Genomic DNA, 27,826 nt, shown 5'->3' with positions numbered 1-27,826 from the left:
TTTGAAGTAGCTCTACTAAGCCAGGCCGAATTAAATCAGGTGGGAATTTAGACCAAAGTTTATTATAATAGAAACTAATGATGCCGCTCAAAATTAAGGCTGCCTGACAGCTTTTAGGATGGTACATAGGCGGTTCTCATTGAGCATGCAATTAGGTCAGGTGTATGTCTTTTAATAGAGTACTTGATTATATTAACTGTGGATTTTGCAATCTGCTAACAGAGACCATAGAAGTCCATGCACGATCAGTCAAGTGCAGAACTTTATGTACTAAAAGCAGGTAATGTTTTCCTCAGTTGCTCATTTGCCACTGACTGAAGTGCTGTAACTACACTTAGCAGCAGGTATGCAGAGCTTGGAGAGCATTAGCACTGCAAAGTGCTACAGAAATGGAGGATCCATTTCGACAATCCTATCTGCTTTAATTATCTTGGGGAACTGCTTAGCATTTCTGGCATCCCTAGCATCATTTAGACATCCATAACAGTTTTGCAAGTGGGTTTCTGAACTTCAAAACGGTATTTCTTACAAAATAAATTTTAGTTTTGTGTGACTTTCTAGGTCAGTGGTAAGGACAGCTGGTGTTTTAAAGGTCAAATTCTGTTTTGTATGTTCCATGTTGAGGGGGTTGATTTCACCCCCCAGTCAATTTGCTGAAAACACTAAGATGGATGGTTGATCTGCTGGAGGGCAGGAATAACAGAATCAATGAAGCTGGAAAAGATGTTTGAGATCATCCAGTCCAACTTATGACCAAACATCCCATGTCTACTTGACCATGGCACTAAGTGCCATGTCCAGTCTTTCCTTAAACACTTCCAGAGATGGTGACTATACCACCTCTCTGGGCAGCCCATTTCAGTGTCTAATCACACTTTCTGTGAAGAAATTCCTCCTAATGTCCAACCTAAACCTCTCCTGGCACAGCTTGGAGCTATGTCTTCTCATCCTGTTGCTAGTTGCTGGGGAGAAGAGACCAACCCCACCTGGTACAACCTCTTTTCAGACAGAGATAAGGTCCCCCATGAGCCTCCTTTTCCTCAGGCTAAACGAACTCAGCTCCCTCAGCAGCTCCTCAAAAGACATGTGCTGCAGACCCTTCACTACCCCTATTGCCCTCCTCTGGACTGGAAGAAGACTCTGCAGAGAGATCTGGACAGGCCAGATTGAGGGGCTGAGGAAAATTGAGGTTCAACCACGTGAAGTGGTGGTTCACAATATGTGTGCTACAGATTTGGGGAAGAGTGGCTGGAAAGCTGCCCATTGGAAAATGACCTGTTGGTTGACAGCAGCTGAACCTGATCCAGGGTGTGCCCAGGTGGCCAAGAAGGCCAATGGCATCCTGGCCTGGATCAGCAATGGTGTGGCCAGCAGGAGCAGGGCAGGGATTGTCCCCCTGTACTGGGCACTGCTGAGGCCACAGCTCCAATCCTGTGTTCAGTTCTGGGCCCCTCCCTGCAAGAAAGACATGGAGGGGCTGGAGCGTGTCCAGAGAAGGGAACGGAGCTGGGGAAGGGTCTGGAGCACAAAGCTGGTGGGGAGTGGCTGAGGGAGCTGGGGATGTTTAGCCTGGAGAAAAGGAGGATGAGAGGGGACCTCATTGCTTCTACAGCTGCCTGAAAGGAGGCTGCAGCAAGATGAGGGTCAGTCCCTTCTCACAGGCAACCAGGAACAGAAGAGGAAGCTACCTCAAGCTGCCACAGGGGAAGTTTAGAGGAGATTTTAGGAAAAATTTCTTCATGAAAAAGGTGGCTGGGCTTTGGAACAGGCTGTCCAGATGAGTGGTAGAAACACCATGCCTGGAAGTGTTCACAAAACATATAGATATGGTACCTGGAAATATGGTTTAATAATGAAAATGGCAGGTTAATAGTTGAACTTGGAGACCTTAGATCTCTTTTCCAGCCTGAATGATTCTGTGATTCTATGGTTTAGTGATGGACATGACTCTGTTGTATTTATGGTTGGACTCAAAGATCTTAAATGTCTTTTCCAGTCTAAATGATTCTATAATTGAGTCCAATTTTTCCCATTCTCCCTGAGCATGGCTTTTTTCTTTAATAAAGTGTTCACATTTTTAGAGAAGTTCAGGTCAGATAGCTGCATCTGCTTTAAAACAAGAGGAATATAAGAATTTTAAAGCCATATTCTTGGAGCTCTTTGAAGTTAGTGATGTTATTCTAGCTTATATTTGTGCAGTATTCCATCTGTATTCCATTGTGCATTTCACCATCTACTTATTTATCCTTACAATTTCTCTTGCATAGTTTCAATGTCATCTGTGCTGAGTAGTCTTTCTAGCTCTCTAGCAATGGTTCTTTGCAACTTGACAACATTTTTTCAGTGTGCAGCATAAATTTACCTAGAGGTGGAGGTTCAAGCTGGGTGAGGAATGTTGGCTGTAGCCTCAGACTTTTTCAATTAGAAGTTTTCTGTTGGCTAACTTCATTTTTAGAAACCATTTTTTCTATAGCTTTATGGATTGCTGTGAAAATACTGAGAAAAGTTTTCCAGATGAAAATTTCTCATTTCAGAAAAAAAAAAAGGAAAACTATTGAAATGAAATTACATTTTGAAATGTTTGATGTTTTATTCTATTATTTCATGACAGAATAGCAGTAACAATACATAACTGTGACAGACAATGGAATGCTATGACATGGTTTGGCTTGATAACATTTGTCATGAGTTAATTCATGAATAATGAAAGTGATGCAGAGTTTTAGAATTTTTTTTAAATGTTCTTCTGTGACTTTGTACAAAGCTTAGAAGGCCCTGATTTTCATTTGAAGTTGCTGTGAATAAACTAGTTTAAACTGTGGAATCTGCTCATAACGAAAAAGAAAACCTAAATTTTTCAGACATCTCTGATTCTTAGGAAGTAGCATGCAAGGTGTCACGCACCAAAACTGAACAGAAAAAAGAAGCCAAATTACTTAATTTGCTTTTAGCTAATCCATATTTGATCTTTCTAATGCTTTTAAACTAGGCTGATTTTCTGTTCTCTTGTATCCATGAAGTTTCCAATGAAGTCAGCAGTGCTCCCCAGTTAGGACCACGAATCAACAAATCCTATTTAAAATAATTGCTTCCAGGGCCAAAGTGTAAACTGCTCTTAACCTGTCGTTTTTCATTCATAACAGAATCTGGTGGGTCAGAGTGAGAGGGCAATTCATGGGCACAGCCTCATGGGAGTGTTTTATTGAACTATATTGACCTTTACTCTTTATGGCTGTTGTGATACAAATTCTTCAGTGACATAATTTCTGTCTCTTCAGACGTACTTTATTTTAGTCAAACAGAAATTTCAGCCTGCCTTGTTGTCATCTGTTCATAATGGTGCTGATACTTGCCCCTTTGAAGGATAAAAGTTTTAGCCTTTGTTCCAGTGCACTGAAGAATGAAAAAGCATAAAGTTTTGCCCAGAAAGGGATCACAAATATTTTTCATCACAGAACTGAAACTGAGGTGCAAATCTCATATTGGTGTAAATCAGGAACTGCTCAATTACAGTGACTGGCTTAGTTCTGATCACCTTTCATAAACCTAGAGTAACTCCAATAAGGTCAATGCACTTGCTTTGGATTTCCTTGGGATCCAAAAGGAATTAGAATTTGACCTTAGGTGTATTGTTTGCCAGAACGCAGTCAAGAAGAAGTATGCACAGACACAGTAAATGCAAGTTGTCAATCTAAGCTTGGCATTTTTACACAACAGAAAACTAAGCTAGCCGTTTTTTAAGAGAGGAGTTAATACAATTATATGGGATTTTTTCAGTAAAATTTCTTTTAAAACTTTCCACCATCTTTTTTAACATTAGCCATGAATCCTTGACTTTACATTGCAGTTCAGTATCTTGTTAGCTAAGTAAGTGGGTTGGCAGAAATGTTTGTGGTCTTGTGGTGTAAATTTGTATCGAAAAAATTCAGGTTAAAAAACAAAACAAAAACACACCCACAGACTGTGCTTTTGCTTTTGTTTACAATACCAGCAGCATGACAGTAATTCATTATGTGTTTACTTCAATTCCTTTTTCTCTGCTCCTTCTACTCCAACCTCTGCATCTATTCATACACTTGATGGAGCAAAATGTAGGCTAACCTCTACTCAGTCATGTCACCTTTTTCTTTGCAATACTTCATGTAGATTCTGTTTTCAAGGACAGAAAGCACAATTATGTTCAGAGATGCAGACAATTATTGTCTGGATTCTTTCTAGGCTGCAATAGACAAATTCTGAATTACTGACTATTAAAAAAAAAAAAGGTCCACTTTTCCCAAAAAAGCTTTACGGCATTCCACACTGCATTAAGACTAAGACTGAACATATTAAAACTTTTGCTGTCTTAGAATCATAGAATGGTTAAGGTTGGAAGGGATCTTAAAGAGCATCTTGTTCCAACCCCTCTGCCATGGGCAGGGATGCCACTCACCAGATCAAGTTGCTCAGGGCCCAAACCAACCTGGCCTTGAACACTTTCTGGGATGAGGCAGCTTCTCTGGGCAAGCTGTGCCAGTGCTTCACCATCCTCTGAGTAAAGAATTTCTTCCTAATATCTGATCTAAACCTTCAGTTTGAAACCATTGACCCGTGTCCTCTCACAATCTACCCATATAAAAAGTCCCTCTCCTTTCTTTTTATAAGTGCCCTTAACATACTGGGAGGCTCCAATAAGTTTCCCCTGGAGCCTTCACTTCTGCAGGCTGAACAAGCCCAGCTCTCTCAACCTGTATTCATAAGAGACTTGCTTCATCCCTCTTATCATCTTTATGACTCTTTTCTTATCCTCACTCCTACTCTACTTTGTATTGTTATGCCCTTATGCAGTTCTTGAAAACCAAAAGCTCTGGGAGATAGAAAGTAGATCACATTTAATTCAGCTGACATATGATATTATAGAAATATATTTATTGATAAGTGTACAATGTGTTATCCTTGCTTATTAACAACTTTACAGTTTTCAAAAGTGTTTAGTGGACAGATAATTAAGAATTTCTTTTAGCAAAGAACTTTTGCTTACTAGCCAATTAGGAAAATTCAAAACAGTTTAAATAGCTAGATAACTAAGATAAACAACAAAATTATTTTGGAAATTATATTAAGTGTCATTTTTGAGGGATAACTTAATCCATGTTCCTTAGAGTTTGGGAAAAAGTCTGCTGTGGAGTTCACAGTGGAATGATGTAGACATAACATGCCACTGTCAACATCCTCTTTCACTCTTGTTATCCAGCCTCGTCCCTGGAAGACTGTGAATTCCAGGGCAAACATGTACTCTCCATGGCTACGTGATTACATATGGTTGAGCACAAGCAGATTATTGGATTTTCTCCTTTTCTGCTGTGCTGTATTTTTTTGCAGTGCCTGGTGCTGGCTGTAGCAGGAGACAGTATCTCCTAACAGACTTAGGGTTCTGCCCTAGTCTGTAGTTTCTAGCTGGCTATTAAACACCTTTAATGTGGTCCTTTCTGTCTGCTGCTATTCCAGGTGAAAGCATAATTTCTTCTTTCTTTTACAGTTATTCTTCATGAAATAAATTCAAACTACCTAGAGTTTGAAGACTCTAACCCCAGAGAGAATCAATTTACAGACGGAAATGGTGTAACAGAACAAAGCATGTTACCTTCCAAAGTGTTTCGGAAACTGTAATTGGCCATTTTGTCCATGGGTCCGGATTCATACTGAGTCAGTGAAAGGCAAAATTCGACTTCAGCTGAAGATGGGAGCCTTGGGGTCCTTGATTTATCGTTGTTCCCAGGATTTCTCCTTATAGGCCCCTCGCTTGTGGCACTGCATAAAGCCTGTTGGCTGTTGTACTCTTCAGACTGAGTGCAAATTACCTGTGTAAAACACTTTCTATTAGAGGAATTGCAATTACAAAAGATTAAAAACAAAAGAGGTACTTTGATGAACTATTTTTAAGAACAAAGATAATGTACAATGTAATAAGTTTTGTTTCAAGAGTATATATTATTTTTTAAATTTTATATGATTTTAATATAAGATTGTTATTTCGTAGAAAACACCCCTCTAATACAGTGCAAATTTTGAAGTAATACACTGATGTATATCTGAAATTACCCATGTGGACTAAAGCATCAAATCATTAGTACTCTTGAAAACTCACTGAGGCTAAATTCAGTGTTATCCACCAATGCAGCAGGACACAAAGTTAAATTTGCTACTGAATTTGCTAAATGGAGGATTTTGGCTTCATCAGGGTACTGAAAAGAAGCAATAATCACAGATTTTTTTTACCTCACACAGTAAGAGTGGGAAACATTGACCTGAAATATGAAAAAAAAAAAAAATTATGAACATATCTCTGTGTGCTTTGTCAGGGTAAATGGACACTTGTTTTCTCTATGTCTCAATGATGCTACAAGTATGAAATGGGAAAATCTGCTGCTGTACTTCCTAGAAATGTTGCGGAGATGAACGTATATCACCAACTGAAATACTACAGTGATGGATATTGTGAAAGGACCTTAAATATAGAGATGGATAAAGATGTAAAATACTCAGAATCTAGCATCATTTATATAAATGTTCTGGGTTCACAAAGTCCAATTACAAGGGCATAAAAAGTCATTATTTTTCAGGTGATCTGCAGAAGCTGCCAGTCTAATTTGAGACTCCTGGAAGAGCAAGGTAGCTCGATGGTGGGTCTATAAGAATGAAATAGAGCAACAGCGGCTCAGAATTCCCAGAAGTTATTTTGTATCCTTAGCAGGTAACGTTGGAGCTCTGAATCAAACTCAGCTGTCTATTGTTTTGCTTTCCTTCTTAAAAAAACACCAGAACAAGTAAAACTCCAAACCACCAGAGACCCCTTTAAAACACAGGACTCTGCAGTTAGCAAGTAATCAATGTGGCTAATGAGAAATTTAGGTAGAGAAAAAATAGATCTCATTAGTGAGTAAGACATCATAGGAGAGAAAACATCTAAGACTGAAACCTCAATTTCTTTTATCCTGAAGGCATTTCATTTCTATTTCATGGGCCAAAACAATGAACAAGAAGGTGAGTGAAAGCAATCATCTCTGCTTTGAATGAGATGGAAGAACATGAGATTCTCTGTTGAAGGAAGCAGGTGGTAGATTCATTTCACCTATACTAGCCATGTAGAAACTGTGAGATTGAAGCAACAGTTTAGGATGACCTCTGCAGTCACGGGGAGAGGGAGGTGTCTCCTGAGTGTGATTCAGCTCTCCCAAACCAGATGTCTGGTAGGTGAGATGTACTCACCTCTAGGGGTGCCTAACTCTCTCCATTGACCAAGTCAATTAAATAAAATGAGTAAAAAAATCAATGCAGAAACTGTCTCTGGACTGCAGTTAGCAAAGGAAGCAAAATTAAGAGTGCTCAACTTAATGCTCTATGTCTGCATTAGGTGGGATGAATCACAACCTGGAGGCTCAGATGTGCTTCTGAACTAACTAAAGACAGAGCCAAAGGCAAGCTGATGTGCTGCTGAACTAACTTTTGAACGAGTGGAAGGAGATCAGATGAATCCTTTTGTAAGTGATTCGATGACAAATTCACAGCTAATGTTTGATGAAGCTGGTGATATAACACACAGTCCTTAAGAATCTGTAGCTCTTAAGTGATAAATTTTCTATGACTATGAATATAATGATAAACTATTCTCACCTTTTTTGAAGGTATATAAGAAAGCTTATTAGAGCAATTTTTCCTTAGACACATAGCTTTATCCTTAGCTCTGTTAGCCGCAGTCTGTCCATGTCTTTTAAAACTACTGAGGTGATCTTGAAGGCTATAGGTAGTTTTCCAGCAGAGAGTTGCACGAGCTCATTTCCCCCAGAAGCTCACAAATGGGTCAGGATTGCACCTCTAAGAGGGACTCAGGTCAGGAGTGTGTCTCTAAGGGAGTCTCTTCTAAGAATCTCCACCAAGAAAGGAGAGGCCCACAGTTATAAATGCAAACCATGGTTTATGCTGGTTTTATGATTGGTTTGTGTTACTGAGTGAGTTGATTCCCATTAGAAGGAAAATAGATGGATGATTCAGGAGAAGCTCTAATAATTTCTTTGTTTATAAAAATGTACCATTCTGTATCCCTAGAAGTGCATTAGTGATGAAGGCAAATGTGTCTTGGCTGGTGAAGCTCAACCTGTTTCTCAGTTCTTGCTTGGCTCAGAAACTACTTATGTGTGGATTTGCTATCCATCTCTCCTATGGGCTTTATCCAGGTTCATATCTCCTGGGTTCTCCATTCTGCCATCTCCTATCTTTCATCATTTTCCCACTGCCCTGGGAATATATCCCTATTGTGTCTTAAAGAGGAATCACATGCTGTGTTCAAGACACAGTTTTCAGATATTCAGACAGGGAATCTTCAAGCATGAGATTAAATATATCTCTAAACAAAGAAACTTTTCCCCTTTGTTCTGTTTATGCATTTCAGTGAAATTTAATGCAATTGTTAATGTCATGAGGCTTATAAATCTTTAGAGTGCTAATGTTTGTTGTTTTTTTTTCATTTATGTCTCAGTGTAGCTCTCATTAGCTGTCTGACTGACCAAATTCATCCTAAACAAAAGCCAGATGCTACAAGCCATTTGGATAGTCATGGTCAAGAAATGCCACAACATAAATGCCAGGAATGAAAACACTTGTCTGCAATCTTTTGCTATTTCTTTTTCTGAACTAAAAACTAAGGCCTGGTCATAAAATGAACCAGAATGCTTTTCCAGAAAGATTTAGCTTCAGTGATATTAATTATGGGTCTATCCGGAAACTATAATTTGCTGTTTTAACAGTCATGCAATGTGTAAGTGATACCAGAACATAGATCAGTCAAATGGTTCTTTCTGGATGCATAAAGCATACATAAAATGGGTCACATCATTGCCTTCTTTTCCTTCAGCAGGAATACTTTCTACTATAAACGTGTGTTGGTTTAAAATATGATCTTTTATTGCCTTTTAGAACAGTCCTGGGAAAATTTCTCAGTTCACCATGGACAAATCTTCAAATTCCAGCTGCATCTGCTTGTGTGAATTCACCAGTTACAGGGAAATTGTTAGGAAGATACTCTGAGGAAAAGCTTATGTAAGTAGCGAACAGAACAAATACCAGTAGATGGCAGTCCAGAATATGCAGCATCGCTTCTGGATCTTGTAGCACCAGCAAAAAATATCCCTTTGTGCACTGCAGTTGAGATCTTGAACACAGCTCTACAGAGTGTTTCTTAGAAAACAGATTGTAGAGGCTACTGTCTCACACCTTTGGCAAATGGGAAAACCTTTTGTCTTTTACTTTGCAACTGCTTGCACGGATCAGCCCCAGTGCCAAAATAAAGGGAGCTGCATTACAGAAGGTTTCAGGGATGTTCAGTCTTTTGCCTGTTGTTTTTAAATTCAAAGCTTTGGGGAATTTCTTGACAGATTTCTTGGGGTTGCTTTTGCTTATTAGATCTATGTTCACAAGAGTATTCAACACTGCTAATATATACCTAAACACTTGGGAAAAGAGGATTCTCTGTGGTATAGAAATAGGTGCTCACTCACAAAGTGACCCGAAGTTCCTCAGTTTGCTGGGGCAATAGAGCCACTCAAAGGGCTAATCCACACCTTTGTGTCCTTTAGAACTTATCCCTAGCACTGCTTTTCCTCTGAGGCTACTGAGCCCCCCTCCAGAAGCTGTACCATCATATTTTCATAGTGCTGTGTTGCAGATTAGATAGCCTAAAAGAACCACTTCAGACTACAGTCAGAGCAACTACTTGACTTTCTGGTATGTGCCAGCCACAGAGATGTGGTGTAGGCACCTCACAACCTTCCTTGACACCTCCCCTCACCTCTGTTTATCCTACTTGAAATCTGGACAACTGAGGTGAAGCCCTGGGTCCTGTTATGGAGCCAAAAGAGATTTTGTTCTGATTCATTGCCTTTCTCTGTCTTTCTCCACTTATTCTCACAGCCTTGCTTGGGAATGTCATTAAAGCACATCTCTCACACTGTATTTAAAACATTTGGCAGCTATAAAGAGGTTTGATTTTTTCTCTTTTTTTGGCTGCATTAGGGCCTGGCATAATTTAATCCTAATTAAGTGGCATCCAGAAGCCATTTACTCACCAAACGGGGAAAATGCAAGGAAATCCCCAGATACAAGCTGTGCCTTGGGACCTTGTTTTTATAGGTGGAACTTTGAAAGGTGATGCATCTGTAGCAGACCAAAAAGGTTTTAAGAGATTGTGTATATTTTTATCTAGTTCTTCATGTACTGCTGAATATTGCTGGAAAAGTTAAACACGCAGAGAATTAAAAGAAAAGGAAAAAATATGCAAAGTGAAGCCTTGAAGAAATTCTAAGAAACATCTAAAAGGGCGAGGTCCTTAATTGTCTCTCTTCCCCTTGTGCACATACATAAACTGGGGGAGCTGTGAAACTCAAGCTAAAAGGAGATGAGACCAACATTAACTGACAGCATTAAAACAAACCTGGGGCCTTCAAGGTATCTTCTCAGCTTTCAGTAAAAGCTGGCAGAGTTTCACCATTTTTCTTGAAGGCAGCCCAGAATTGTAGGACAACCTGTACTCGATTAAGCACCTCAAAATGGTGTTGGGCTGGAGTAGGAAAGCCTGTGAACAATTCCTGATGAAGTGTTCACTAGCACCTCCAGGTCTGACAGGCGGTGATTCCCTGCTCTCCAGCTGTACCATCACTGCTGCTGTCTCCACGTCTACCCTGAAATCACTCAGACACGTCTCCTAGAGGGAGATGGCAGGCTTCTTCTGCTGGTGAATTATTATCAAACCCCACTTTTTATTAAATCATTCTAGCTATTGATTTATACGCCTCCAAAGGTGCATATTCTTTATCTTTTGCTTTACGTGACTCCTGAGCAAGCATGGCTATACACTAGTGACAGCCAAGCACCCAGGGACCCAGCTCCACTGTGACCCACACAGGGACATGGATCCCATGGACAGCCAATCACAGGGACAGAGAGGCTGAGGACACCCAAGTGGCTGCTTCTGCTCTGCACACATCATGTTACCCTCCTGCTGTGGTCCTGAGGTGGCATGTGAAGAAGTACCTCCTCCTAACAGGAAATGCTTCAAATTTATAATCCATGTAAGCATATCATTAGAGAACACATCTCATAAATTCTTTCTTTATAGTTGCTCCATTTGGGCTCTTGCTTATTAATGTGCCAGCCTGTAGCTGGCACCACAAACCATTAAGTGGCAACAAAAAATAAAGTTTTTGAGTTCCTTGGGCGTCCACAAGCAGATGGATGTAAGACTTTGGCTGCTTTAAGAATCAAGAAGTACTGACTTCTGGTGTTTATAGTTCTGAAAATTTCCTGAAGTTTTTAAAGGTAGATGTAAAATAATGTTTCTAATGATGCTGTCAGACAATTCAGCTAGCAATACAACTCCCCGATAAAATGTACTTTGAATTAAATAACTGTGTCTGAATAGCTGAATTAATTTTTCTTATGAAGTCATGTTTTCAGGTAATGGATCTAAAGTACTGTTGTTATTAGTTCAGAAGCATTTTATCCAATTTCTATATGTGTAACTTGTTTCTCTTTTGTAGTAGCTTTGCTTTTGTGTAAGTGGTTTTTCAGGGTGATATGGAATGAAGCACTAAGGGAAATTTTCCACGCTTGCAACAAAGAATTGGCAGCAGGCTTACCCCAGCACATCCTAGAGCAGCCAGCTCTCCATGTTATGCAATTGCTTCTTTCGAGTCTTAGGAGAGACAGAATAGAAGGAGCTGAAGTTGGTGTTTCCTGCTTACCACAACAGCAAACTAAAATAGCACTTAGATTCTCCAACTTTATTTTCTTCATCCTATGTCTAGCACACTGTGGGGATTCCCAGATTCTAATGTTAACTGCCAGCAGAAAGATTCTGCTTTTAATTTGCAGAAGACTTTTATGCATTTACAACTCCATTGACTTCAGTTGTTTCTTGATATTAGTTCTGGTGCAGAAGAGAGAAAAATTTAACCTCCTACTATTTCGAATCATAGAACAGTTTTGTTTGGAAGGGACCTTTAAAGGTCAGCTAGTCCAACCCCCCTGCCATGGGCAGGGACATTTTCAACTGGAGTTTTTTTGCTTTTTAAAATCCATTATTTTGAATAATTGTAGAAAAAAGCACTGAAATAACAACAACAAAATCTCCCAAAATATCATGGAATATCTCCAATTCCCATATAGTTTGCTGTTAAGTTGACATGGAATCAAGAAAATTGCTAAAGCATTAGTATGTCTCATGCAGTCCTAACGCTGAGTGTAACACTTGCACCATCACAAACAAGTAACTGAAAACATGAGAAAACCCTTCCCACCCACCCTAAACATGAGCTAAGCAAACAAACAAAACCAGTAAAGATTCCTGATAGTCTTGCTGGTAAAAAAGAGGCAGGAATCAGAAGTGTCACTTAGATGACAAATATGAGAAAAATGTGGATGGATAATTCACCCAGCCAAGTGGTAACAGCAGCACGTTGAAGAAAAAGTAAGGTGAAAGCAAGAATTTCAGCATGTATCCATGGGTATCCATGTTGCCATGGCAACCCTTCAATGGAATAAAGTATTTTCTCCTTTCTTTGGGATTAAAAAAAAAAAAAGAAAGAGGGATGGTGTTCTGCAAATAGGCACTTTACCTTTTTAAAATAAATCTAAACCATTTCCTAACATAGCAGCATAGCAGGCATCTTTTTGTTATGCTTTTGAAAGACACTTAAAATTCTAAAAAGGATACCATATTATTGATATGCTATTCAAAGGTTTCTCTTGCCCTCTTTTTACTTCGAATGCTTGCTAAAAGCCTAAATTCCTTCAAAATCCTTCACATTTCTGGATCCTCCTATTTTTCTTTTTTTTTTCCTTCCACTCGTGCTGTTTAGCTACAGAGCTTAGATATTCAGAGCATTCTGCAGCAGATCTGTGGCTGTTTTCAGGTTTAAGCTAAGGCTATTTTTGTTCCCTTTTGATTTTCTGGAGTGATATTTTGATCTCTTACTTTGTGCTACTTGAAGGAACTGTATTGATTGTTATTCTCTATTAAGCAATTGTTTAAATTTGGATTCAATGCTAATAAATAAATATCTTTACCCCAAACTCATGACTGAAAATGCAGATCTGTTCAATCCTTTTCATTCTTTCCCAGGATAAGACAGGGGAGCCATACATAGATGGAAGATACTGGAGGGAAATGATAGTATTTGAAGGTAAAGATATCACTTATTTTGGAAATTTTGATAAAATTGTAACATTTCCAGAAATCGCTGAAAAATATAAGTGATAAGCATTTCCAGAAAATACTTGGAAACCATCAACAAATTACTTAGGTGCTCTTACCTATGTATGCTGATATTGAATGTGTTTTTAACATAGCATACCTTTTATTCCTGCACCTCTTAAAGTTATACAAAAATATCTCTTTGAGCAACTTGTTCTACAAAAAAAAGTTTATTTTAAGACTATATTAGTAGGAACTAACTTTAAATGAGAAATTATAAACCTGATTGTTTCTTAAATATATAAATTACTACTAATAAATTTTCTGTGTATTTATTACCAAGATGAAAATATCTGAAGAATCTGGACACAATTAATAAAACTTCTGAAAAACTCTCCCAAAAAAACCCACAGCTAAACACAACTATCAGACAACTGTATACCTTTTAGAAAATCTTGCTAGTAACTTGCTGATTCCTGTGTATTACCTGTCTCCTCCTACCTTGGTTATGTCATCCAATATACTGTATTGATAGCTCCACTTGACATATATAACTAGTGTAATTCTGGTTTCATTTTATCCACTTTACCACATATACAGTTTTCACACAACTATTTATTCATCTCAGTGCAGAACAGCATAAGATCCACTTCTTTCTGATAATGCAATCTAATTAAGCTAGTAGAGTTGATCCAGATTCAAGCTGTTAGGAATAAGAAGAACTTTAGAAAATGCGATGAAAATGTATGTTTGTATCTATTTTATGGCTATGCCTACACTAAATTAAATGTGTCCAGGAAATTTTCCAAGCACTGAGGCTAAGTGACAGCAAATAATCCATGCCTATGACAGTAAAATAATTTAGTCTCATAAACAGGGTGTCTCTATGCACACATCCTCCTGGGAATGTCCCTGAAATGGTACCTGTCTGAGGGAGGAAAAGGTATGGCAGAGAATAGCTTAAATAGTTCTGTTACTGTATGCTTGAATTTAGAGGTATACACATCCTCTGTTATTGGGAGGGCACAAATCAAGACTAAATACAGCACAACCAGCCCTGTAAGCCCAGTTGGGTGCTGATTTGTAATATGCCAGAATATCCCAGAGCTGCTTGAATTTGTCTCTGTTAAATCACTAAAACTGCCCAACCTTCATTCGGGCTGTTGCTACAGAAATAAACAGAAGATAGATTTAGACGAGCATAATCACAGACTTCAGTGCCAGAAGCAACTGTTGCTATTGTCATGATGGAGTGTGTCTATTGAAGCTAATAGACCTTTGTCACTGTGTTTTAGGCAATGTGGCAGTGATGAGCAAGAGACCAAAAAAAGCTCTCAGTGTTAGAACAGGGCACTATAGCTCAGCTATATGAGGCCTTATCACTTACATATACATGTAATTTCACTGTGTTTTATGGGCTCGTTTGAAGTGCTTTTAATTGGCAGGAATCACTATTGTGTTCGCCTCTCAGTTCCCTTGAGCAACAGAGATTATTTCTTCTGTTTCTTTGAACTACTGATGTGGATTACACAGCTGATAATTCTCTGCTCTAAAGGTTTGGTTTACTTGTTTGTCTGTTTAATGTTGAAAGCAGGTTAGTTTAATTTGATAGTTTTTAACTTGTGGATGGAAGGAATACACTGGGAGAGGGGTAGAGTGCCTGAAAAGCCTTTGCTCCTATTTCCATCATCCAGTCACCCACTGTTTTGCAATGGTGTTAGAAATTCATGTGCATAAATCCTGCTTTTCTGATCTAACTGGCACACCATAATCAAACACGTTTAACCTGCTAAAGGCCACGTTGGGACATAAAAGCATAACTTTCCCCCTTCTACTTTACTTTTATGCTCTTAATTAAACAATCTAAATCCTACAGTCAGAAAGAAATGAGACAACATTATGAATGAACAGTTCTAAATGAAGATTAGGTCCACATAAAATGCAGTTTTCACTCTGGTATTGCTTACTTTCTCTTCTATCTAAGGGAAGGCAGAGTGGCTAAGCTCCCATCTTGTGCACCTCACCTAAGTGCTTAAAATCAGATGGGATAATTCCTTCCCCTTTCCTTGGTCAGTTCTTACCTGCCACGAGGAGAAAATTGATGCTGGGCTGAGTAAATTAGGGTCGGTGGGATGTCTGCCACCCATGTACTCGTCATTGCAGACCTCACAGTCCTCTGCATCTCTCCAGTCCCAGTAGGGGATGGTGAAGTTCTCATCACCTGTTATTGTCTGGATCTGACGTTCCCACATCAGCAGAAAGACCCGATGCCAAGGCAGGAAACCAGGGGCTTCATGGGCAAAATCAATGTCCCGCCACACATTGGACCCACCTAAGAGTGTGTCTCGAGAGGCATAATAATGCATCCACACAAAGAGATCATACACACTGATGTCTCTGAACATGGGGTTGGAGCCATTGTTCATCTGAGCATACGTGCCAATAGCAATAACATAGTCCTGGCTAGGGATGTTCTTTGCCAAGTTAAGATAGGCAAGAAACTTGTTCTTCTCACTGGCGGTGAGCTGAAAGATGTTTCTTCTTATTTGCACTTGCCTTTCAGTGCAGTTGAGCCCGGAGAAGCCAAATTTGCACTCTCCACAGCTGAATCCCATGAAGTTGCCTTCACATCTACACGTCCGGTTGTAAAACACAGAGGGCCAGTCCTCTCTGTCATCCACTCCTGAAAAAGGGAACTGTGGCCCCAGTGGAGCCTGGGAGAGAAGGATGTTCTGGCAGGACCCTCTGCCAGAAAGCTCCCCACAAGGGGACCCGTCTCCATCCCAGGGGGGACAGCACTCCTTGCTCAGCAGACTCTGCACGTTGGCACAGACTCTGGGGAACTGCCCAGTGGACGGCTGAAGGATGACGAGCAGAAAAGCCATGGCAAATAGCAGCATACTGACAGAGCAGCAGGAGAGCATCAGCGTTATGCTTCAGTGCGTGGAGTGTTCTCTCTGACCCTTCCAATGGCCCGCCTGTGACAGGAATTCCTCCCCTCCACCAGGAATGCTTCACTGCTGACTTCTGCAACAGCGCACCCTTCAATGTCCTTCCCCATTCCTACATGAGATGCATTTACACACAAAATACACTTCAGGGTTAATCTCATTATCACTTGTTCTAGGTGAAAGCCAAGTGACTTTCCCCCCACCCCCTACAAGTTTCAAAATAAAAGCATTTATTATAAACTTTCGTCTTCTGCCTAGCACATGATTGCTCTCCCCTGGCAATTGGAGAGGAAGTAAAATTAAAGTTTGGACACAGAATCAATTGAAGTTCTTAGAATTCCTAGTTTGATCGTATGCTTTAGAGTAAATGGTTGGTTAAATAAAGACGTGGCAGAATCTCCTCTGTTAAATAGGAAGAACAGTGAATCTAAAAATGAAAAAATAAAGAATTTGTGAGCAAACTGTTTTTTTTTAACAGGAAGCAAAAATAAAATGTGGTCAGGTTAAGTGTGAACATAGGGCAGAACCAGAAAAAAATTTTTGACTTAGCATTTTTACATTTCAGTGTAAACTGCCTTTCTCGGGTTAGCATATGGCAGAAGGAGGTGAGAGAAGTAATATACTTTTCATAAGAAAATAATTTTTGTTCTCCTAGAATTGTTAGTGTTTTCACAGTTGATGACACACAGAAGTCTGCACGACAGTCTTCTCCACAGTTTTGTGGGGAACACAGACAATCTGCCATAGATTTTCAGAAAGCACTTTGAGCATCTGTCTCTGGATCAGGAAAAACACCACTGACTCCTGTTTTTCTCCCATCAAGCAGTTTGCAAACACCATATCTGTGTTCTTTACTCAATATGTTACTGGGAAGCCTCCAGACCACCCACCTCTTCCTTCTTGTACATTAGCCTGAGTAGAACTGACAGAGCTTTATGAGCAGATTTAAAAGTTAGACATTCTTTGAAGCTGCCCCTTGCAAGAGGACAACTGTTGTTTCACTGCTGGGCAAAGCACACATGAATTATCCATTATTTTCTTCAGCCACTATTACTAAATGTGGTTTTCTTGGGATTTTTCTCACTAAAAGCTTTGTGAATTATTTCCTTGTGCTTAGGGAGGGCAGGAACATATAGGCAAATGAAGTGAGGACTTTGCTGGGAAACGAGCCCTTGGCTGGGATCAGGAGATCATCACATGACCATGCTGAGGAGCACGAGGTGCTCTAATCCTGTTGGCTTCTACGCCTCAGGTATTCCAGGGGATTATCCCTGAGTCCCCCTTCCAGGGAGCCTGTGATGGGGAGCCTGGAGCAAGAAGGGCAAAGGGAAAATATTTACTTTTTAAAAAAATATTTCTAACCATAGTCTGATGTTTACTATTTTTAGCTGATTCCCCTGGTTTCCATGTTAGGGGTGTAACACATATTCTATCATAGAAAGGCTACTTGTTTGATTTATTTTATTTTATTTTATTTTTGTTTGTACCTCGCTGTTTAGGAAACCTTGTCATTTCATTTACTCTTTTTCCCATGGAGGCTACTACAAAAATACTATATATGAGGAGAGACTCATCTCTGAGGATAGCAATATATATTTTTTAATTTTCACTGAAAAGCTACAGAGGTTGGGATAAACTTGAGGCAGAGCTTCAAGCTGAACCAGAAAAGCCCTCAAATATATATTTATGCAGACAGTCATATACATAAATACATTCAATACTCTGTTTTAATACTCAAATAAGATTTTATGTTCAATATTACAAAATAAGAAGACTTGTCATATGATGAGCTTCTGAAGCAGCTGGTTAACCACAGAATTCCCTGTGCAATGGTACAGATGAGAAGCTTTGAATCAGGAATATGACTCAGGAGCAGCACACCCCCCTCTAGCTTTATAGAGATGTCAATAGTTACTAGAAGGAAAACTCACAGAGTAGTGAGAAGTTTTCCTGAAGCTCACCTGCTGGCTTGTTCTCAGCGTTAGGATCAGATTTACAGCACTGTGCTGCAATGCTAAACCAAGCTTCATAGAGACAAGGCCTATGGATTTCTGATGTAGTTCTGTCAAAGACAAGGAACACTCCAAGCAAACAGCAATTGAATGGAGGTTCACATTACCTCATAAAATTAATTCTTTGTTTCCTCAGAGCTGAGTGGGCTGATCTTCAAAAAATCATGTCTTCCTTTTGTAAAATGCCATGGAAATTTCCATTCTGGGCTGCCAATACTGAAGCAATCAAAGTTTTAAGTAATATTAGTGGGTTTTAAAAAACTCTGATAGCTGGATGGCACTATGAAGGAAGCATCCTTCAGTATTGCTTGTTAATTACTTGTTAGAAATCCTGTGGGCATTTTAGGTCTAGCTGGCTATGTTGAGTGGGGAAAAAAGAAATTTGGGAGGGGGCAAAGGAGAATAATTGTGGTTATTTTAAAAGTCAAGCATGAAAATGTGGAGAAACGAAGGGTGGACAGACAAAGTTGATGCTGCTGAATTACTAATGGAGATATGAATTGTCTAGAGAGAAAGAGAAAAAAATGGTTAATTGAGATGGATAAGTACAAGGACCACTTGACAATTAAAGAAAAAGTGGAAGGACAGATAGTCTATTAGCCAGACAGGAAATTCAGTCTGATAAACCAGTGGGCTCAGATCGTGTGAAGCAGTGAATGTTACTGCATCAATGCTTTTATTATGTGGCCTTGTTATTTTTGATCTGATACTGGGATGCCTAGATACAGACTTAATGCATCAGAAAACAGGCATTCAGACTGGTTTGAAAACACAGGCCAAATATTACAGGCAACTTCTAGGAGCAAGAAAAATATCATTGATCTGCAGTCCAAAGCAAGGGAGAAGAGGTGTTGATGCAATCAGAGCAATGAAAGTAAAGAAACTATAGCAAAAGTCAAAAGGCAGTTTCTCCCTGTTATGGACTGAAGATAGCAAGTAGCAGAAAAGTAGCTACCAATCTATCAATCTAAAGTCTGCACAAAACTTGCCTTATGTCCTGTCAGTCTTTATGACAGGACAGCATCTAAGGGGGATGCTAAAGCAACATTTCCTACAGTTTTGTTATACTCCACTTACACTTCACCTCTGCTTTCAGATCTTTGCTGAAAGGCAGCCTGACTTCTGGCTTTTGGAAGCATGCTGGGCAGAGTGGAAATTTTGGTATGTGTCTCTGAATGCTTTCCTATCAGCTTTCAGAGGAAAAGTGTCAAACAATTTCTCAGTACTATGTGGCTCATACCTGTGGCCTTGATAGCAGGCCAGGGTGCAGTTTTAAGTAGGTGGATAATATTGTGCTGCTTCAGGAATCCCTGTCTACTCTAAGAGCTTACTGAAGTTGAAAGCACAGAAGGTTTTTCAGCAACCTACAGGGAAATTATTAATTTTTTTTTTTTCTGGGATAATGTTCTGCTAATTTTCCTGGGGAAACTTGCCTGCTGAGGGGTCATACAAGCAATCCACCACATGCAAAACTAGTGGTGGAGGCAAAGGGAGGGGCAAGACCAGTCTTTGCTCTGTTGGAGCTCTCCTGGACAGACTTCCCCATCTTGCAAAGCTGCACCCTCTGCCATCATGGCAGGTTCATGACAGTCGTGTCTCAACCATCTGCAGTGTTTTCCTCTTGCAGTTAAAAGCCTGTGCTCTTCCTCCTCCTTTCCAATGTCCTCTGATTCCAGTGATTCCTCTGCAAGTTGACTGGAGGCAGCTTCCTCCTGGGCTGCCCATGGTGCTGGGCTCGTCTTCAGAACCAGCTGTATCTAACAAGTGCCTCCAGGTGCTTCTCACAGACTTGTCCTGCTCCATTTATCCAGCTCTGCTGGATAAAAGAAAAAGAATAAAAACTACTAGTAGCTATGTGTTGGTTTTCTCTGTGTGCAGGCTTTGGAAAACAGATAATAAAACAGTGTATTAAAAACCACAAGAGTGACATTTAGCACAGAGCAGGTCTCAGCAGCTCCTGCTGGTAAGGCAAACACAGCTGTGCAGTGTCAAAAAACTAAATTTGGAAAAGGAGAATCATTCAGGACAGGTACAGGTATATAAATCAGCTGGGACTCTTGGAGGCTGAGGTCATCTCATATAACCCCTTCTGGACCCAGGGCAGCCATGCTTCCATTAAACCTAGCTTTTGCTTATAAGTAGAAATACATCAAATAAGCAGTTCAAATGCATATTTTCTTCTGAAATTCAACCACACATTACTTTAGTCTTAAACAGATCCTTTAAATACTCAAAAGTGGTGAGGAGAAGACTATAGTTTTTCTAAAGTGTATCTGAGAGATTTTCTGAGGTAAATAAAAACTTTGTAGATGGCAAAAAGGCCTGAATTTTACACACCAACAGAATACCTCTTAAAATTAAAAAACAAAACAAAACAAAACAAACAAAAAAACAACAACAACAAAAAAAACCCTCACAAAAAATGTGATTAAATGTGGCCAGTTCTAGTGGAAAGAAAATATGTGCAGAAGAAATTAATATCATATGCTGCTTTCAGATTTTCCTTTGGGTAGTATCCTCACCTGCAGTAAGCTTTACCTCATTTCAGTTTGAAAAGAAGTTGAGCTACCTAGATTTCCAGAAATCTCAGAAAACCCCTTAAACTTTGTGATTGTTGTTGCTAGTGGGTTCTTAAAGTCTGCAATTTTTCCTTCCCTTGAAACCCCCTTATCTTTGTAACACTGGTAGAAGGAGTAATCAGATAAAATCGTGCTCACAGGCTACAATATAAAACATGCAGACACCTTCCATGAGAAACAATGAGAGAAGGAAGCAAATGTTCCCTAATTCCCAGATTACTACCTGCACATTATTGCAAGAATTGCAGGCAGAGGGATGTGCTGGAGCAGGCTAGGAGGAGATGACCTGTAGCCAATGGGCCCACGGGAGGATGATGTGTGTCCTCCTCCTGCTTCCCCCACTCTGCAGAGGGCAGATCTCATGGTCCTTCACTCCCAGAGCAGAGCAGGGAGAAAACGCAGATAACAGAGAAGACAACTATAATAGCTCCACACACGTTTCTATTAATTTAAAACTCTCTACAGCCTATGAAAGATAAGGGGAAAAGACATATATTGTTTAGAATTCAAAAAGTCTTATTAACCTTCCATAACTGTCTGACAGCACTCAAAAGCCCAGCTGCATGAAAGACTCGAATATTATATGTGGTCTCTGATTTCCCCCTGCCCCCTTGCCTGCCAAATAATGACTGTAATGAAGAATCAAATCATACTGAATTTTATATCTCTGTAGAACTTCACTAATTATTCCATGGCTAAATAAATATATAAATAAGACCTTGACATTCAATTTCACTTCAATGCAAACAGTGGATAGGAAACTCTATTACTCAGACTGTAAACTCTCTGAATAAAGAACAAAATGTCTTGGTAAGACATTAGGCATCTGGGAATATGGGGAAAGAAAAGTCCTTCCAATATAAAATTATTCTGATAATAGCTGACAGTTTTGAGTAACAAAGAGAAGGGAAATTATGAGAGATTTTTCTCATTGTTCCCCTTAATTTTTTGCTATTATGATGCAGTGTGTTTGAAATCAGCAAAACGAGATTTTTTTTTTTTCTTTGTACAAGTCACAGTTAAGCTGCTATGCTCATTGTAGCTGAAACTTTTGATGAGTTCAAAACCTGACCAGACAAATTCAGGAAAGAATGAGCCATCACTGGCTCCTGAAGTCTCTGAACCCTAAATTCCTTAAGGAAGGGAGATCACTCCTGGGAAGTGTCTGTACAGGCTCGTTCTGTTCCCAGAAGGGCCATTGAGGGAGCAGGATAATGGATAAAAAAGTCCTTTATTTTGATCATTCCTATGACAAGTGAATGAAATATTGTCCAATTGCAGTGGTATCTTCAGCACAGATATCACCAAGCATCTGGTCTATACTAGACACCAGTGCAAATAATACAATATATACCTCCTTGATATTTGACAGCAAGATCCTTAAAGTAGTTAGAAAGCAAAAGACACAAAGATTTGGAGTATATTTTAAAAATTAAAAAAGTAGGCCTGCTTTCAACTTTTCAGAAGAAAAACCAAAGGTCTGGGAAAAAAAAAAAAAAAAGCCTAGCAATTTTGTGGGTAACAAAGCAGATTTTGTTGAGGTTATTCGCATGAATACTGTAAACGATATTTGTGCACCACTTATACGTTGTGGGAGGCAGAATGTACCTAGAAAAACATTTGAAAGAAATGAATGGTCAAGTGTGTTCCTGGAATTCCTTTATTCTCCCCAGGCCGGGGAACAAAGATATAAAATATACCAGAAATAAATAGTTTAGAAAGCAATTGATGCATCAGTTGTGCAGGGTACTAAGATATTAAATACGACAAATTAAAATCTTTAAGAAGTTATATGTTTAATATTTCTGATATAAGTGTAAGACATTCTTGTGACTTAAATGGCTAAATTATTCTTAAATTGTCCCTGGTTATATGAGAGGGACTTGGCCTAAGCAATTTTATAATTTCAACCTTTTTGTTAGAGTATGGTTTTGACAAAAAACCCCAAATCACACAAAAATTTTGAAGACCTTGAGTGGCAATGCTAATTTCAGAAACTGAAGGACTGAGGGGGTTCAAATCTCTGTGATTCAGCAGATCACTTGGGAGGTTGGAGAAGCAAAGATTTCTGAGTGAGTTCTCTAAGGAAACTTTATATCACACCTTCCATTTCTATAAAAACAAATAAAAATACTAAAAGCCCTCTTGCTTATTCCAGGATCTTTTGTCACCCATTTGCTCATCTTCAGATATAATAGACATAACGTGTTTATCCCTCTACAAGGAATATTTAGCTACATCAGAAATTAAAGGATTCTATTTTGTGTGTGTATGCTCACTTGCACTGATGCAAAGTTGGGCTTTTATACACCACAGACTTGGACTGACAGAGCAACAATAAATTGCTACACTTCTCAAATAAATTCATAGTCAGGCACATAAAAGGTTTTGCTGGAATTAGTGAATTTTGGGGTGACCTAGCATTAAGTACTGCCAAATTTATTTTGAACTTGATCTTCCACTCACAAAATGTTATGTTACGTAAAATTCATTCAAGCACTTGGAAACTGCCAGGCAATATTGTGCATCCTGATGGCACATGCCTACCAGCATGACCAAAGATCTCTTCACTGCTGAGGAGTGATAGATACGGAGTGAGAGAAGGACTGAAAGTGAATCATAGTGCAAAAATTGCTGCCAACATACATATGGTTAATCTTAATTGTCCCTTACAACAGAAAAAAGAAGATACCAGTGAAGAGAAGGGACTTCAATCCCTATTGTATGGATGCTTTCTTTAGGACTCAGGGTTTTTTTCAGTATTTTACTATTATTTTCCAGGTGATGATTAAAAGCAACCACTGGCACAAGTGCCATGTCAGATTCCCCCATGGAATGATGCAAAGCTCAGAAATTCCTAAAAACATTTGCCTGTAGCTTTTCTATATGGAGTGATGTCTCAAGTTTTCTAGGTCTGATATTTTGGGATCTCCTAGAACTAGAAGTAAGTGTCAGTTCTGCTCTACTTTTGAGACTGTCTTTTTTCCATGAGGGCAAATCTCCTGTCTTCAATTTCAGTGCCTAAAAAATGTTGGACTTCTTACTATCTGGTGGGCTTTACTATTTGGTTAGCCTTATTATTTGAGTGAGAGATGTTTTTCATGACAGTTACTTTTTTGAGTGACTTTGTAATAGTTTTGATTTTTTTTTAATTGTCCTTGAATGCGTTTTATTTCAGTGTGATCAGTATGTTTCTATGTGTAACTTCTTGGGCTTTGAATACTTTATGTCATTTAGAGAACTGTTTATGTATTGGCATGACATATAAATGTGTATTTTGCCTTCATTCTCAGATAAAGAAAATGAGGTGGAGAGAAACAAAGAAGCCCTGTGCTGAGGCCACACAAAACCTATTTTTAATATGTTTGAGAAATGTATCAAAACTAATAATAATTTTAAAAATTAGTTTTCATGAACATAATGCAGAAGAGAGCTGATTGCAGTACCATTCCACTTGTGTCGTTCTAGGTGCCTTTTCACCCTGAAACAGACGACCAGGATAGTTCAGTTTAATCCCTTTCAGAAGGTGACAATTTCTCTCCATCACTAGAAAGAAAAGGTTACCAGCTCAGGCATAGACACCTCAAGCAGGCTGAGATGTCAGAAAGGTGATCCTAACCTTACATTCAACCATGCATTACCCCACCAGGGCAGACCTGAGCAGTCCTTGAGCCCAGGAGAGATGCCATGTGCTGCCCCCAGTACTGCACTGGTTTCAACTAATCTTCACTGAAACATCTTCCTACCTCTTGAAAGTAACAGAATTTAAAACATCCCTGAGTGAGTTGCTGATAGAGTTGCCAAAGGCATCTAGCAGAAAAATGAACTTGCATTTTTTAACTGTACTGGTAAGTTTACATTAATTCTACAAAACCATCCTTACAAAGAAATAAGCTGGATAAATGCTCTAATTTTTAAATGAGAGCTATGCCGCCTATACACTTCAATAAATCAGAGAACATAAATTCCTGCAATATCAGTTGTTTTGTGACTTTTATTATATTTCTAGACAACCTTCTGAAATAGAAATTACATTAGGAGGTAAGTAGCTTTTCTAATACTGAACAGTATATTTCCTACAAATAAAAGGAAAGTTCACCATTATTACCAGATATATGAGCAAATACATGACATGGAGTATTTCTCCCTTTCTAGAAAAATAGTACTGAAGATGTAAAGCAGAACTATTTAAAATAAAATATCTAATTTTGACTATAGGAGTCTGTACATTTGTTGACTTTGAAATGCAATTTCTATGGAAACCACAAACAAAGAGGATATCACAGAGAGTGCCAAGCTCATATCCATGCTTGGACTGATTTCAAGTCTTTTCCTTGCTGAGAATTAAAGCTGAAGGTTTTCATGCTGAATTTTATAATAAAAGTCTTCCAGCATGTGATTTTCATCCCTTGACTTCTCCCCACTCCTTTTTGATAGCAAGGCATGAATAACACTTTTTTTTTTCTTAAAGGCTAATAATTTTGAATGCCCCAAATTTTGGGGTATCTACTTGTTAACCATTTTTCACTTTCAAATGTTAAATGTAAAAATATCACTGCAAAAGTGTTCACCTGAGTATATCAGTCCAGGTTTTTATGATCAAAGTAGAGAAATGGATGGTTTTGGTTGCAATCTGTATGGTATTTTCAGACACCACAAAGACACAAGGACCTGAAATGCATTCTATAAACACCTATTTCTCACTATTTATTGTAAAGGGAATCTGCAACACACTATATATACATATATGTGTGTGTGTGTGTGTGTGTGTGTGTGTGTGTGTGTGTGTGTGTGTGTGTGTGTGTATTGGTAAAAATAAAGATATTATTGTGTGTTTCACCAAATATAGGAGGTTATACAGATTACATAGAATAATCTGTACTTACCTGTCCTAGGAAAAAACACACAATTTTAAAAGAATCTTGAAAGATAAAGAAAAAATTCCTAGGAGACCTGAAAACTAATTTTTATTTTGATAAACTATGAAAATCTAATAGTTCAGAGGGTTTGTTTCATTATTAATCAATTCATTTTGTGTTCCAAGCCCTTTATTAACAAAAAGGTGGTTTTAGCAGAAATAAAAAAATATGAGAGAAATTTCAATTGTGAAAGATGGTGTTGGAGAAAATATTAAAGCTTGCAACATAAAGAATATGCCATTCTGCTTGTCATTAAAAAAAAATAAATGAAAATGAGTAATTTTTTGTTAAACAGTGTGTGAAAAAAGGTGCCTAGTCAAATTTTTACAAAATTGTATGTTTTGCAAAAAAACAAAGAATAATCAGGACTTTTAAGGAAGATTTTGCAGCTGCCATATGCTTCTTTAGACTAGAGGGGATGGAATAATAGATACATTGCTAGTTTTTTTAAACTTTAAAACCATTAAATTTTCAGAGTTTCCTTAACATTGCAGAACATATTGTATGAGGGTACAGAACAATTAAAATGTGGGAAGCAGAAAGACTCTGAAAATATAGCAGTATAGAGAACACTGAGGATCTTCATTTATGATTTTACTTAAATAGGTGTTAAATTTTGAGTTTGAATTTGATTTGAGTTGAATTATAGTAATTATAACTTTCTTCAGTTTAGTTTTCTTCTTCCACTTTTCCTAAAATGGAAAAAAACCCATTATATTATTATATTTTGGGTTTATTAATGATTTGTCTAAAGGTTTTAATAATTTCATTTTGTTTTAATTTATTGAAAGATAGCTTGAAATTCCATTTTTAAATTAAAAGTTTATTTATTTTATTAAAATTTCTCAAACTAAATCTTCATTTGTCTTAATTTCATCTTATGCATTTGAAATAAATTTCCAGCTCAATTTTCTTTTGTTTTAGAATGATCAAACCTATATTTATTAATGAAAAACTGACCTTTACTTTCTTTTAAATATCTGTTCAAACATCTGAAGACATACAATCTGGCTTCAGAACAAACACACACATGCAAGAGGAAAACTCATAAGAGCAAAGTATTTCATAAATTGCTAAATTTCAAATGAAAACAGCTTTATTTTGACATTTCCTTGCAAAGTCTGTTTTCAGAATGTAAAGGTTTTGTGTAGCCTTGTCAAAGAAAAGGGTGAAACTAATTAAAAATCAAATTGTGTCTGGCAGATACAGTTTCTTTCAGGAGTTAAGATGCATACATTTATTTACCTGCAAGCAGGTGTCCCCATGGATGTGTGACAGGTGAGACAGGGACTTAGTTCAGGTCTCTGGGGATAGACATGTGAGTAATTTCAGCTGGAGAGGACTAGGAGACACACCAGCAGGCTCGCTGGTACTTTTTGGACAAGGCAGACAGAAAGCTGATGAAATAGGCATCTCAAGGAAGGAGTCCTGTTGTGAAAAACAATCTTACTAAATAATGTCATGGTAACTTTTGTCTTATTAGTCACAAAGCCATGCTAACAATTAATGAAAAATACTCTTCAAATAAGGGTTCAAAAGGCATATTGTGATACCAACATAAAAAGAATGCTATGTTTACATCCACCTTGAATTGGAGTTTAGCTGCAGGAGAGTGGCTCACAGTACAGCTTGAAAACCTTCGAGGAAATTAAGCAGGCTGAATGCATTTACCTGTGTGGGGCTTGGAAGCAAAATGTGAACAATATGTATCACCATTTGAGAGCTCAAATTTCCCTCTGCTTGGCCATGTCCTCAATGTTTTTAGCCTGTGCTGCAGAGAGGACTCCCCTGGGTGAGATGAATCTGCACGGTTAGTGCTATGTGTAAAGCATAGCACATTTAGACCTGTGCTCTATCTTCAGAACCCTACAAAAGGGAATTAATACATTGGGAAACCTGGTTGTTATTCTTATTTTGACAATGGCCTCATTATTTTATCCTGCTAATCTGATTTTCAAAGATTTATACATTAATTTTTTGTACATTAATCTCTGAAACTATGCTTGGAAAGCCCATGCTATAAATACCACACGACTAATGCACATGCCAGGAGTAGACAAAATTTACAAGAAACAGACAAACCTCAGAATAATAATTTCATTATATCACCTTTATAAATCATCCCAGCTGTTCCAACACT

General features: G+C 38.4%; 1 protein-coding gene across 1 annotated transcript in view; it reads right to left on the bottom strand.

Annotated features, from left to right (window-relative positions):
- TYR (tyrosinase) overlaps nt 1-16,125 on the bottom strand; it is a 41,885-nt gene extending 25,760 nt beyond the window's left edge. The window contains exons 1-2 of the mRNA XM_014877577.2: nt 15,307-16,125; nt 5,624-5,840 (exon numbers count right to left, since the gene is read on the bottom strand). Coding sequence (XP_014733063.2) covers nt 5,624-5,840; nt 15,307-16,125 — 1,036 coding nt within the window. The remainder of the gene's footprint in view (nt 1-5,623; nt 5,841-15,306) is intronic.
- Between the last annotated feature and the right edge of the window lie 11,701 nt (nt 16,126-27,826).

The sequence above is a fragment of the Sturnus vulgaris genome, chromosome 2 (genome assembly GCF_052056855.1).
Source record: "Sturnus vulgaris isolate bStuVul1 chromosome 2, bStuVul1.hap1, whole genome shotgun sequence".
Lineage (NCBI taxonomy): Eukaryota > Metazoa > Chordata > Aves > Passeriformes > Sturnidae > Sturnus > Sturnus vulgaris.
Note: the sequence above shows the minus strand (reverse complement) of the source record. Positions and strands in the feature narration are given on the sequence as shown.